Source organism: Dysidea avara, chromosome 11, assembly GCF_963678975.1.
Source record: "Dysidea avara chromosome 11, odDysAvar1.4, whole genome shotgun sequence".
In the NCBI taxonomy this organism is placed as follows: Eukaryota; Metazoa; Porifera; class Demospongiae; order Dictyoceratida; family Dysideidae; genus Dysidea; species Dysidea avara.
In genome coordinates this window covers 21704288-21718622 of record NC_089282.1, presented here as the reverse complement: position 1 = coordinate 21718622, position 14335 = coordinate 21704288, and the positions used below count along the sequence as shown (strand labels likewise).

Sequence of the window (14335 nt, the reverse complement as noted above, 5' to 3'; positions counted from 1 at the left end):
AGTAAAATGTCAATGCCAGCTGTGGTGACTACAAAATCATCCAATGGTTGGTAGGGACTTGGTCCTTGCTAGGCAACCGGGAGGTATCTTCTCTAGTAAAATCCGATTGGAAATGATCGTTAAACACCTCTGTTTTTGCCTGGTTCTCTAATACTTCACTACCATTAACAAACAGTGATGGTATGTTGCATGTGTCCTTTTTAAGGTTTTTAATATATGACCAAAACTTTTTGTTGTGTATACCCAAAGGCGTAATTATAGAATTGATATAGTTCGAGTGAAGTCGCCTTACTTCTCTTTGTATTTGATGCTTAAGTGACTTATAATGGTCTAGGTACATTGGAGAGTGGAAGGTTTTATATTTTTTGAACAGTCTGTTACGCTTTCTCATTAACCTTCTTAATTCAAGGGTAATCCACGGTGATGTACAACGCTTCCGTGAGATTTTCTTAGAGATATAGAGATCTATGAGCTCAGTGAGTTTGTTATGGAATCTTAACCACAAGGAGTTAGTATCAACTTGTTTCAGATCAATACTAGAGAGCTCTTCATGAAACATCTTCAAACCAAATTTAATAGACTCCCAATCACCCTTGTTGTAAAGCAAAATGTGTCGCTTATTTTGCTTTAATGTTTTGGGCTTCAAACTAGTATGCATATGAACAATATTGTAGTCACTGAAGCCAGGGGTAATCTCAACTTTGTTAATTTGTGAGGGAGAGCTGGTAAAGAATAAGTCTAGTATATTATCCAGTCTGGTAGGCTCTATAACCATTTGAGATAGACCGTAATTTAGAGTAATGTCAATTAAGTTGTTTTGGATATGAAGACTATAAAAAGTCTGCTATCACACCATCTATGCTATACTATCAGAGATTGCTAGAGACTATCAAAGACTATTAGAGACTAGCAGAGAGTCTATTAGAGACTACTGGAGACTTCTAGAGACTATCAGAGATTACTGGAGACTATTAGAGACTATTAGAGACTACTGGAGACATTCAGAGTATACTCAGAGATTATTAGAGACTACTAGAGACTATCAGATACTACTGGAGACTATTAGGGACTACTAGAGACTATCAGAGACTACTAGAGACTATTAGAGACTACTGGAGACTATTAGAGATTACTAGAGACTATCAGAGACTATCGGAGACTATATTAGAGACTATCATTATAGAGACTACTGGAGACTACTGGAGACTATCAGAGACTATTAGAGACTACTGGAGACTATTAGAGACTACTGGGGACTATTAGAGACTACTACGGACTATCAGAGTACTGGAGACTATTAGAGACTATCAGAGACTATTAGAGACCTCGTTAGAGACTGTTAGAGACTACCAGAGACTACTAGAGACTATCACATACTACTAGAGACTATACTGGAGACTATTAGAGACTACTAGAGACTATCAGAGAATATTAGTGACTACTGGAGACTATTAGAGACTAATAGAGACTATCAGAGACTATTAGAGACTATCAGATACTACTAGAGACTACTGGAGACTATTAGCTAGAGACTATTAAAGACTATCAGAGACTATTAGAGACTATCAGACACTACTGGAGACTAGTAGAGACTACTAGAGACTATCAGAGACTACTAGAGACTATTAGAGACTACTAGAGACTACTGGAGACTATTAGAGACTACTAAAGACTATTAGAGACTACTAGACGATTCAGAGACTATTAGAGACTACTGGAGACTATTAGAGACTACTAGAAACCATTAAGAGACTAGCAGAGACTGTTAGAGACTACTTGAAGAGTGCACTAGATACTTGTAAAGTTGTATATATATATATAGTGTAATTGTATTTCTATATATTTCCTTTATATTTGGTGCTGTACAACAGCCGAAAAATCGCGGTTGACCACGACAAAACGGCTTGTGCGGTGATCACGTGACAACCCAGTTTCCTGTATTACGTAATTTTGCGGTTGAGCAATTCTGTACAGAACGAGATTGGTTAACAATAGCTTGATTTCCGAAGTTTCTTCATTTCTCGAGAGAGACTAACCGAACAGCTACATAGGTCTCATCAGTGTCACTGAGTCGATAGAATGGCAGAAGAGTTTGATCGCAGTCAGCCTGATGAGTATAACTCTAGAGAAGTTGAACTCTACGTCGATCACTACCGACGTGACCATGCAATTGATGAAGCTTTCCTTTTCCCAGCTGTACAACAGTTCATATCAGAGCAGATCAAAGACAAAACAGTGGTGGATATTGGATGTGGACTAGGTAACTATACTAAGTGGGCAGCGGATTTCGGTGCCAAAAGCGTTGATGCTTTTGATTTGAGTGAGGAGATGGTAAAGGCATCTAAACAAGCTACTTCAGATCATAGTAATGTTACAGTCCGCCTTGGAGATATTAGGAATATGCCTTATGATGATAATTCCTTTGAAGTGGCTTTGAGCATTTATATCACATGCAGTGTACGAAAGAATACATTTATTGCGCATTACAAAGAACTCCATCGAATACTTGTGCCAGGGGGAAAAGCTATGGTAATGAACTTTGTGAAACCGGCATTTGATATCATGTACCTACATCAAGGAGAAAACCAGGGTGATACTGAACTCAAACTACAAAATGCACTAGCCAAGCTCCCTAATTATCCCAGCAATGAGCAGATCATGAAAGAGTTTCAAGACCTTCATAGTGTGATGCTAGTATCATTTGCTCTTGACGAACAAGGTCGCCTGTACAGGATTACCAATGCTAGCAAGTTAGTAGACGGTCAACCAGTATGGGTGAAGGCTCGGGCGACAGTTTTCCCTGACTATTACTATGGAGACAATTTTATTGATGATCAGATCAAGGCTGCCGGTCTTTGTATAGATCAAATTGAGAACTACTTCACTGAGGAGAGACGAATTGCTTACAACAGCACCAATCCTAGTAACAGATGTAACAGTACAATTGTACAGTATGCACCATTTCTACTATACCACTTATCGAAGCCAGTCAACTGAACTTTGAATGAACTGTGGTTAGTAATGTACACTGTAATAACATCTCTATATATACATCAAGACATGTTACATAATGTTTATATGCATTTTGTAGTGACTTTAGAAGTTTGACCAGTAGAAAAAGTCCTAATATAATACACTATGTATAACTCTTGGAAATGTTATTACCTACAAGATTGCGAATCAGATTGTAATTTGGGGTGTGTGCTGTTTTCAGAGGGGGTTTCAGCTGAAACCATTGCAACCCCCCTGTACTCACCACTGGAATACTGGCTATATGTATAATTTGAGCAAGTTGCAATTTAACACACCGCATGCATGTATCAGGCAATGTAGACAGTATGATGCAGCTAATGCATACAAAAATGCTAGCTAAATGTATAACTCACTGAGGTCCCCCATCCTTAATTTTTTTTTATCTAGGGTATTCACCACCAGTGTTGGGAGTAACGCGTTACTTATGTAACGCGTTACGTAATATTATTACTTTTGTGGTAACAAAGTAATATAAAGAAATACGCTATAAAAACAGGTAATATAACTCACGTTACATAAGTAATATAGTTACTGTAACGAGTCAAATATTACGACTACAAGTAACGAAGTTACTAGTCTCGTTAGTTATCCTCTGAGTAACGCCTAGCCACAACGAAGTAACGAGGCCTACTGAATGAAGCTTATTCACCAGCTTCTTACTTATAACCAAGATTTGAATATTGTCCAACAACGCAATCATGTCACGTGATAAGGAGGTAGTTTCACACGTGACAGCTTAAGGCTGTGGACACAAAGTAATATCATATGTAATATTATAACAGTTACTTTATTTTATGGGTAATATGTAACTGTAACTAAATAGTTCAGTTGCAAGTAATATGTAATATGTAACTAGTTACTTTTACAAAGTAACTTTCCCAACACTGTCACCACCAATTGTGGTGGTTTTGTCCCAATACAACAGTGAACAGTCTTATAAAAATTGTGATAAACCCATACTGAAATTACTCTCAAATTCCATCTCAGAGGGTCTAATTTTCAAACATTTCCTGGGGTGGCATGCCCCCAGACCCCCTAGGTTTGCATGCTAGTGTGCAGTGTGCTTTGCACACTAAGGTGTGTCTTCCCTGTATAGTGCCATTTCATTTTGGCCCCCCTTCCCAAAAGTCTGGATCCACCCCTGTAATCCACTGCATGTACATGCTTTTTAATTCATGCAGCTATTTTTTTAAACGATTGCTTCCAATGTAAACCCTACCTTGCAGATATAGACCAAGCTATTTCTTAAAATTGTTCCAGATATCAATTTTCAGTCAGTCAAGTATTTGGTTAAAATTGCTCCCAACACACAACAATTCAAATAATTATTAGTGTCACAGTGATTCACCATTTCCCCTCCCCCCTCTCCTCCACCACACACACATCCCTTCAGTTCTTTAAGATAGGGCTATAGCTGTAAAAACCTTTTTTAGTTATATTGTACAGGGCTAGTATTGTGCATGTGTTTTGCTCTTTCACAAAATAAGTGTATAGCTATGTATGTACTTGGTTGAGTACTGATGCGAATTCAAGCCTTTGCATGGGTCTTTTGTATTTAATTTCGTTTATTTAGAGGGCGGAAACTTGCCATTATTACAAACTGAGTTTTGTTGGCTGCATGGAAAGCACAGATGACTATTATACTCAATTTGTAAAAGCCTAGCTTGCATGTGGGCACAAATACACTTTCGTTCTCACTCCCACTCTCAATTGGAACTATTCCTGAAACTTGATATTGCACGTATCTATACTCTTTTTACCTTTTCTTCAAGTAGTGCTGTCTACGGGCAAACTGATCATATACTTGCAAACCTATAAGGGATTTAGAAAATTTCCATATCCTTACTCAATAGCGGATCCAGGATGGGGCATTTGTGGTAAATGCCCCCCCCTCATTTTGTGGAGGAGCCATACTCCTGATTAAAAAAACTAAACTTTATGTCAGGCCAAGATCAGCTTATAAAACTCTCGAAAATATGCACATTTTACTATATGGAATTTGCACCTGAAACCAAAGTCAAACTATATAACTATATGAAATTGTCACCCAGCACCTTGGTGCGTACTAAGCGCCTCTAAAATAATTATCATGTTGCTGTTGTTTAAGACATTCAGAGCCTTTAAAACAGTTTTTAGGACTTCACAACCATCTGCAAAGGCCAAAATAGTAAAATCAACAGTGAAATATTACTAAGAGGTGTATTATTTGCTGCTTCACAACAAACAAGAGAATCTGGCTCTCCCCAACCACCTACAACTTGGCCTGTTTGTGCCACTCCCCTTGTCAGGTCCTGGATCCACCCCTGTTACTCCCCTATACATGGATTTGTACATTAGCGTGTTACCCCTAAGGGTTTTGCTAATAACAAATAAATAAAATAAATAAATGGAGATGTCTTGAACATTTCCACATTATATAGCTAAGCTTAGTTTACAATTTGTCCCTGGAAAGTATATCAATATATACTGCCAGCATCACAAAATTGTAAATTAATATTCTGCATTGAAATGCCAGCGACATATAGGGAGGAATAAGCTACACCTTAACGGACTTCTATAGGCCACAGCATGCAGTAACACATTAAAACCTTCTGTCAGGTGCACCCCAAGATGGTGCATGTGCTGTAGATCAAACACTAGATACCATGTTACTTATAGCACCATGAGAGAGATTTATTCTATTATTTTCAAGTGTCATTACAGTCAAACTGTCTGGTAAAAATTGTTAGCTTGATTCATGCATGCTTGTGGAGAACAGTTGAAATTTATGAATCCATAAGCATGAATTTCCTGTGGTGGTAGTTTCAGTTTATTATCAGATCAATGCATTACTTTACTGTATCTTCATACAATAAATTATAGTGATTGCTCCTGAAGATAAATTTACAGCTAAACGCATTAGGGCTGAGCGATAGTGAAATTTTCACTGTCCGAATGATATCAAGACACTGTTCACGATAGACGATAGTAAAACGATAGTGATAATTCACCTATTTCTTATTAGTTGTCTTCAAAGAGAGTTGTAAGTAGGGATGTACCCATGCATGTATTTTACATAAGATATTAAACAGCCTTTTAGGCTGATTCGTGTTCCAAAAAGTTATTATTTTACAGTATTTTGCAGATATTTCTCCGTATTTTACTTGTTAATTACTGTCCGATAGTAAATTTTCAAGCGATATAGGCGATACCGATAGTGATACTATCCCGATATTCCGATATGCACATACTATCCCCCAGCCCTAAAATGCATCAGTATAAACTAGGCTGAAAGAAATTTATAAAAGTCATTGTATTTTTGACATACTTGGACTTGGCTGAACAAAAATACTGAAAATTTAAATGCTAAATTAAAGTGAAATTATGTTAAGGATGAGGTTAATTATAGTGATGGTGTATAAGAAAACCCAGCATAAGGTTATAATGACACATGCTGGTAGTTATAAATTACTCTTCAGACTATAATTCAGAAGTGGGGTATAATTTAATTGGGTAAGTGGCCTTAAAGTGGGTGCCTGGTTTTTCAAAGTAACACAACATCAACTTATTTCATAATGAAACAAATCAGTTTTTGTACTCAAAAGTGCACACCAGCTGTGTGTGTAGGCCAGAGACTATTATAATTTTTTTAAAACCCCAGTGAAAATGCCAGGCAAACTAAAGCTTTACCTGACATTAATACACTGCTGCTTTACACAATTTGGCATTCAGGGAATACATCAATAGATTTACTTAACCATAGTATGTATAATGGTACATTCATTATTGTGTTCGCTATTTACTTATGCACTAAAAAAAACTATCCAACCTTGGACTACTTGTTTGTATTTTGATCTGACATTTTGACAAGCAGATTCCATTGTGGTCGGCCATGCATGATAATTATTTGCCTGACAAAATTAATGGCCTATGTCAGGCAGTAATAATTGACCCTGGCATAGGAATGCTTTGCCAGAACACAGAAGGTTGTTAAAAGCATTGAACATAGAGCTAGCATAATAGATTTTATAGGATTTGTTATATAGTTGAATAGCAACTTTTTGAACCATGGCTTCCACTCCAAGTAAAATATCTACAAGTCAGATTGCACTATTCTAATAGAACAGTTACTAGTGTGTGAAATAATTATGGTCATTCAAGAGCATGATGTTTTTATTCAATTTAACTTGACTTCAAGTCATCCTTGTATACAATTTAGTAGCTTTCACCACTATTAATTTGGGCTAAAACAAACACTGGGATACTTGTTAAGGATTGGTTAGTAAATTGGTAATCAAGCACACATTAAGATGATGTTACCAGCTCATGTGATGCTTTTGTAATTAGGAAGTGGCTACTATAAGAACGCGTGATTATTGATTTCAGTCTACTATAACTATCAACTCATGCAGTGCTATATTTGCATGAAAATTAGGCAGTTATTCTCTGACTCTGCATGTCACTTCTTGAGTGATAGAAATGTTATATATATGGTTTATAATGTCTGTGTCAGTGTCATTGTGGTTGTCATAATACAGGAGTTTTTACAATTGCCATTCCTAAACGTAATTGACCTTAACTATTTATTTCTCTCATTGGAACATTTGCTAGTATAATGCTCTGCATGGCCATTGTGAATATCACTCTAATGTATAGCATATCGTGCAAACTAGAATATATATTTATGGTCACAATTCTCTAGATCTGTGATTGTAGGGTTGCACCCACACTGAGACCCTACATCAGTAACTCAGTGAAACCCTCAGCTTTTGGTACATTGTACCCCCGTACTAGTTATACATTCAATTTAGCCTGCATGAATTCATGAGTATACCACAGATGGAATTATTCATCATTTACTATAATATAGCTCGGCCACTATTATAAGGATGAACAAGAAGGCTAAACTCTATAAGAAACATCAGTACAGTGTTACTGAAGAATCTATTGAATGCAGAATATTATCCCAGACCTGTCACCAGGTGGCGATCATGACTTGATTCACAATGTTTGCAGTTTAGGTAAGTGCCTGATCATGAGTAACTGGCTGCTGTGGCAACCTACAAAACATGTATACACAAACAAAACTACAAATATTATAAAGTGAAGTTTATTATTACATAAGTGTGTCTTACATATAACTGAGGCAATCCTGCATGTAGCTATGGGGAGTATTCTGGATCAAAGTGGATGAAATCCAACGTACAAATTCTTAGTATATCAATTACTTGATAAAATTGCTTAGTTTTGCCCAGCACAAGATCCAAAATGGAACAATTTATCAGCTGAAGTTGTAGGAGCACGGACTGTTGAATTGTTTTTCTATGACATTGCGTAACACTCGAACGGCTTTGTGAAAGGATAAAGATTTAACAGCGAAAGAATGTTCATTGTTAATAATCACAATACTCTTTATAGAGGCATGGAAACAATCTACCCATTGACACTATAGAATCTCAATCTCTGAAAGCTAGTGTTTGTAGATAGCTAAACTATAATTTAATCTTAATTTATGATTTTTTTGTAACCTCCCTGAATAATATATCAGTTTGTATACTTGTACTTTTCAGTATTCTTAATAATGTATATAGCTAGCTATACGTAACAATGATACCAATACCACGGGCATGAATGCTTTGCCTGATATATACGCATTTGCCCGAGGACAAGTGCGTATTATACAGGCAAAACACAAGTGCCCATGGTATAACTAATATATGTCCTACTTTAGCATGCAGATTTACCCAATTGGCAAAATCTTTAGTTGTTATACCCTTCTCTTATATATGGAACCAAGTAAGCTGTGATTGTGGGATTCAATTTTAATACATAAAACAGTAGTTTGATTTTACTTTTGCTAATATAGAGACTAGTGTTAAATATGTTTCATTAATTACCACATTTGCAAAAGTAAAAAAGAAAACCCCACTTTTGATGAACTGTAAAATTCAATCCCACAATCAAAGCTTGCTTGATTCCCTGAAGAGAGATAACAGTATAACATTAAAGAAATCTGAATATAGTGTGCACTTCTATTAGGTGTGCAATGTCTCTAGTATCTTACTAGCCTGTTCATTCTTGATAAGGTAGAGAAGTTGCTTCTATTCTGTTTATTAACCATTTGTATACTCTAGTCCTCCTGGGAGGTCAGAGATGGTCATCCAGTGGTTTAAATGGTTGCTGGAGAATCAACACCTCTTTGACAGGTTGGCTAAGTGTATTGTGAGCACACTACTGTATGTGCTATATCATTGTACGTTGTGTATGTAATTGCATGAATTGCTCTATTAGGAGAATGCACAGTATTGTAGGGGCAAGCCTAGCCATTGCAATTTGGACTTTTTGCTTGCAGAGATTGGTATTGAATTGACCAGTCGTGAAAGTTTGATCAGGGATCATAGTAATAAAAAGTAAAGAAACAAGGGTGGTCGCCTACACCTGCAGATATACTAGTAGACATTTAATCCCCAATTCAGTCATAGTTGTAAAGTTAGGAATTGTTCATTACAGTGACCACTCTTGTTTCTTTACTTCTTTATCTTGCATTTTAAATTTATTTTTTGCTTTTTGTAACATACATTGACTAGTGGATACACATCAAGCAGTCGCTATTTGGACAGGAAGTAAACTACTGTATCAAGTCAAGTACTTAGTACTATAGATTACTGATGACAGTGTATATAAGTGTAGATTTCTTAAAGGTATGCATTATCTCATCAATGATACACTGGGTAAATGTTAAAGCTATACAATGAGAACTGCAGCTAATATATGATATATATATATATATATATATATATATATATATATATATATATAATTACTGTACATGTGTTGCTAAGATACATAGTCAAGTAGGTACGTGCAGTCCTTCATGGCTGTGGGGCAACTGAGTTAACTTTGTTCATCTTTACAAATCTCCTCCAACACCTTCCCATTGGCTCACGGATCTGTTTGAAGTACAGTCCATATACAAGTGGATGGAAGATCCGTATGACAAAACCAATGTTTGCAGAAATTACATATTCCACGACGTCTTGATAAACCTGTGATTTGACAAGAAATCTTCCCCGATCTGTAATGGTGCCATTATGAGAGGGATAGCTGCGCTACCATGACAATCACGAGTAGTGTTATGATCGACTTCTTATGTTATGTCACTTCTTCTTCAATAATGTGATGCTGTCAGACTGAATGTCAGGCCCTGCTGATATGGTTTCCCTTTCTAATCACTTGTGGACTTGGTACGATTTTATGGCAAAGTGAATGTTGAGTATTGTGGTTAGAATAGCCACTGAAAGCGTTGGTATTACAAAAATAAAGATTCCCTCGATGGAAGCATCCCCACCAACAAAGCAAGCACCATACCGTGGCACATCCACAACACCATCCACGTTGACCAAGCAGCAGGAATGACGCTTATCAGCCATGCTCCTATGATAGTAGTGGCTAGACTGGCTACAGCACGAGGTGTCATTATCTTCTTGTACTTGAAAGGATGCGTCTTAATGTATGCCATTGCTATTAACTTGTCAACTGCTATTATCACCAATGACAAATTAGTTACATAGTATGGGGCTAGTCGTGGCTTCATCATATAACAGCCGGTGTAAAACTTCACACCAAGTGCAAAACTGATGATCATAGTGGTAGACAGCAAGCAGTCTAGCAGTGTAGTTATCATCCTGGCTATCAGTAGGTTGGCAACAAGTACATTTTGTGGCTTGTGTAGACGTCTCGTGGTTTTGATGGTGTAGACCACCCAGCTAGACAGTAGTAAGACGACTGTTGTAATTGTCAGTTTGAACACCAAGGAGAGGTACGGAACAAATCCTGGAAGATCAGGACCTTGATGATCTACTGCCTGGTTGGTTCCTGACCCTGAGTAGTCTATTGCACTCATGTTGCAGCTTCTGTAGTAGCCCTATATATTTCTGTGAACACTTTGCTTTAACAACAGACTGCTGGGAAACACACACTAAACTGAAGGACAGCAATGCTTGCTATTATTTTATTGTTAGTTCAAGAAGCCCTTGTAGTTGTAGCACAAAGTAAGTTGTAGCTAACACAACATTCACAGCACATACCTGCCACTTTACACTTCTCTTCTTTTCTGACCGCTAACAACTGAAGCATAGGTCTGTTGTAAATAGTAATGGTTGTTAGCAGCCTCATTCTATGTGCCAATATCTCTTGCATAGCTGGCCTTTCATTATTTCCAACACACATGCGCACCAGGGTTGTAAGTGGGTCAGTACTTGACCCACTGACCTCAATAGTAATCCAGATGGGCTGGGCACCATTCAGCTAAAGCAACCTCTTACAGTGAAATAATCAAAAGCTTGTACTTGTCTGAAGGCATTATATAGTTCATAGAAAAATTCAGCTGAATATTGAATGCCATAGCAACTTATCCAAAGTGTATTTGGCCACTCTGAATATACTTTTGGGCTTGATCCTAACCAAGGTGCCATGAAGGTATTGTGAGGCTGATTTCTGGTAACTTCCATGACCCCTAATAGCTACCAAGTTTTCAAAAGAGTTTTGCCATTTGTGTGTGCATTTTAAGTAGTTCATGTTGATCCCACCAAACCCTTTTATTCTCAAACTCAGTAGGCTCAGTGCTGTCTGCAATGAAGTATCTGTGTGTTCTTAAAGGCATTCCCAAAATGTTTTATGTTCCTAGATCTGCAGTTAAAACGACTCAATAGTGATCAATGGAATGTACAGTTAATGAATACCATAGTTACTAAGCCTAGTAGTTATATGTCACACTTTTAATAGTCACCGCACTTGAGTTAGCCCACAATCAGTTGCTAAAATAAGATTTTAAACACAGTTTACAAGCATGAAGTGGTGGTTGAGTTTGAATAGACACCACATCAATTTTTGGAACTAATTATAAGTAATAAATGCCATAGTGTTTAATAATAATATGGTAGCTATGTAAAATGGTACAGTGAGCTTACCATGAGTTACGACACACTTCTGATAGACAATGTGGTGGCCACTCTTAAGGGGAGCTGCTGCTGACTGCTATCCATTTCCATGACAACAAAAGGACAGAGCCAATATCTAGAGTAGTACCGATTCCCACTTTCTAGGGAAAACCGATACCCGATATATTTTTACTCTGTTTTACTTATAGTTAACCGATACCCGATCGTCCACAAAACATAAACAAATTATCTATGTACATACCAGAGCCTTTGACACCAGCCCTCCTGAAACTGAATAGATTAATAATCTGCTGATTACAACTGATTGCCGATTATGGTAAAAACAGCTAATTATCAGCTTTAACTGATTACACATGCCAGTATCCATGGTTACAAAGCTTTGGAGGGGTAAAACTACCTTTGAAAGTCACTGAACCTCTGAAAGTTTCAAAGCTTTTGAGCTTTTGTTTCAGCCTCACAACATCATGCATGTTTGTGTTTAATGATTACAGAATGTACCATGGACTGAAGACTTTGGAAAAATCAGAGATTTGTTCCTGCAAGTGTTCTCAGAAAGGATACGTGTGACCTATATGCTGCGTGCGTTGGTCATGTGAAATATTGTGTTTGTTGCAGATACTTTGAGCCATACCATGATTTTTTGCCCTCCTGGCCCCTCCAGCTGACCCAACAGGTTGAAAAATATACTGCATTTGGTTAGACAGTATATGTATGTTCTATTAGAGTATCTCAATCTTTGGTGTAGGTACTAAAGCCATTCTGAAATAAAGTGAGGGGACCATTTACCTTCTCTTTGCTACTACACCTATTTCAACAATCATAATTATTAGCACTCTCTTTAAGAGATCACATGATTTACACATACATTTATTTTTGAGTTTGCACATTATTATTGAGTTTTCCAAAACATTGATTTGATAAACCCATCTGAGAGCTGTGCAAAGGCTAGGGCATTTGGCTGGGGTTTTGTGCATTTTAGCTCACTATTTTAGTGGCAAACCTTTATCTCAGTGTTACTTCATCTCAACCACTTAAACAGACAAACAACCAAACAAAGCACAGTAAGTTGGTGGCTGCACCTTTAAACAATCTGAACACACCCTTTAGTCATCTATATAGCTGAAACTTTGCTGTACAAAGAAAATATAACAACCTCATCTTTATAGAGATAAGTAGGAAGATCGAGATACAAAGCAATCAGTATTGTAATAGAACAGCCACAAGTGTAAATCAAAGCTATGTTATAACAAAACTAGTGTATACTAACAATTATACTGATGTAAGGGTTCCAGCAATAAAAGTAGTGAAACAATATGATGACATTCAGTTCAGCACTTTGATCCTCTCATCCAAAGTGTACAATATTCTGGTGTTCTCAAGCAGTCAGTGTTTCTTGTACTGAAGACCTCAACACTAACATCACTGGGTTCCTTCCTGTAAACTGTGTTATGTAACTACTGAAGCCAAAATCATTCTCAAAACACAACATCCCCCTAAACCACATTCACCAAAATGTTCTCCAGCCAAAATTTTGCATTGTATAATTTAGTTAAGTACACGTACTTTCAAGCTTCATGTAATGTACAAACCATGAACTCAAACGTATCAACAATGTAGCTATCATGCACTGTACTCTAACGCCAGAAGTCCATCTGTCCCCACATGGCTAGTTTTAAAATATCCTGGCCATTGAAAATAAATAATGAACATGGAGCTGAGTAGCTGAGTGCTAACTATAAGACATGTTCCGTGTATATATGTACAATCTGTTCTCTATATCACCATCTGTCACACTCATGCTGATTAATTACAGTTTAGACGATACTGCATATGCAACATTGTGGTTTATTTAGAAAAATAATATATACATTAACAGCAAAGAAAATTCAGCAATAACATGTGCTGTGCATGTTTTTACACTATTTTACTATCACCATCCTTCAGTACAGTGACGTCTACACCAGAAGGTAACACTTGTTTACAAACCCACTGCTCAGCCTTCATAATGACCAACTCTAACTCCTCCAACATTGAAGGATACTTTTTCTTCAACACTCAATTACAACTAGTGTGGCCCAGATGTTGGCCATCATGGTGACATCACAGGAAACTGGACAACAACTTTTCAACTCCTCAACTGACTTGGACACAACACCAGCTAACTTATCACTCAGTAGCCATGAACCATCAAATTGCTTTAGACTAACAATAAAGCTGGGATCAGACTGTTTGGGAGGAGGTGGGGCTAGTGAAGATGAAGATATTAATGATGCAGGTGGCAGAAAAAAGTCATCGCCTGTTAAAGAGCTATACTTCCCCTTTGCCATTCTGGACATGCTCATTGCTTCTTTTTTCGGTTCAAT

The 14335-nt window shown here is 37.2% G+C and overlaps 2 protein-coding genes across 2 annotated transcripts; one reads left to right on the top strand and one right to left on the bottom strand.

Moving 5' to 3' along the window:
• The first annotated feature begins 1940 nt into the window (after nt 1–1940).
• On the top strand, nt 1941–3136 carry LOC136239023 (uncharacterized protein YafE-like). The gene has a single exon (XM_066029761.1). It carries the CDS (start codon nt 2080–2082, stop codon nt 2995–2997), a length of 918 nt encoding a protein of 305 aa, XP_065885833.1. The 5' UTR covers nt 1941–2079; the 3' UTR covers nt 2998–3136.
• A 7185-nt stretch (nt 3137–10321) lies between these two features.
• LOC136237775 (5-hydroxytryptamine receptor 1B-like) lies at nt 10322–10915 on the bottom strand. The gene has a single exon (XM_066027988.1). The coding sequence runs from the start codon at nt 10913–10915 to the stop codon at nt 10322–10324; it is 594 nt and encodes a 197-aa protein (XP_065884060.1).
• Nucleotides 10916–14335: the final 3420 nt, after the last annotated feature.

Excerpts from the sequence above, each read along its gene's own strand:
- LOC136239023 (XM_066029761.1), top strand. The coding sequence starts at position 2,080 with ATGGCAGAAGAGTTTGATCGCAGTCAGCCTGATGAGTATAACTCTAGA.
- LOC136237775 (XM_066027988.1), bottom strand. The coding sequence starts at position 10,915 with ATGAGTGCAATAGACTACTCAGGGTCAGGAACCAACCAGGCAGTAGAT.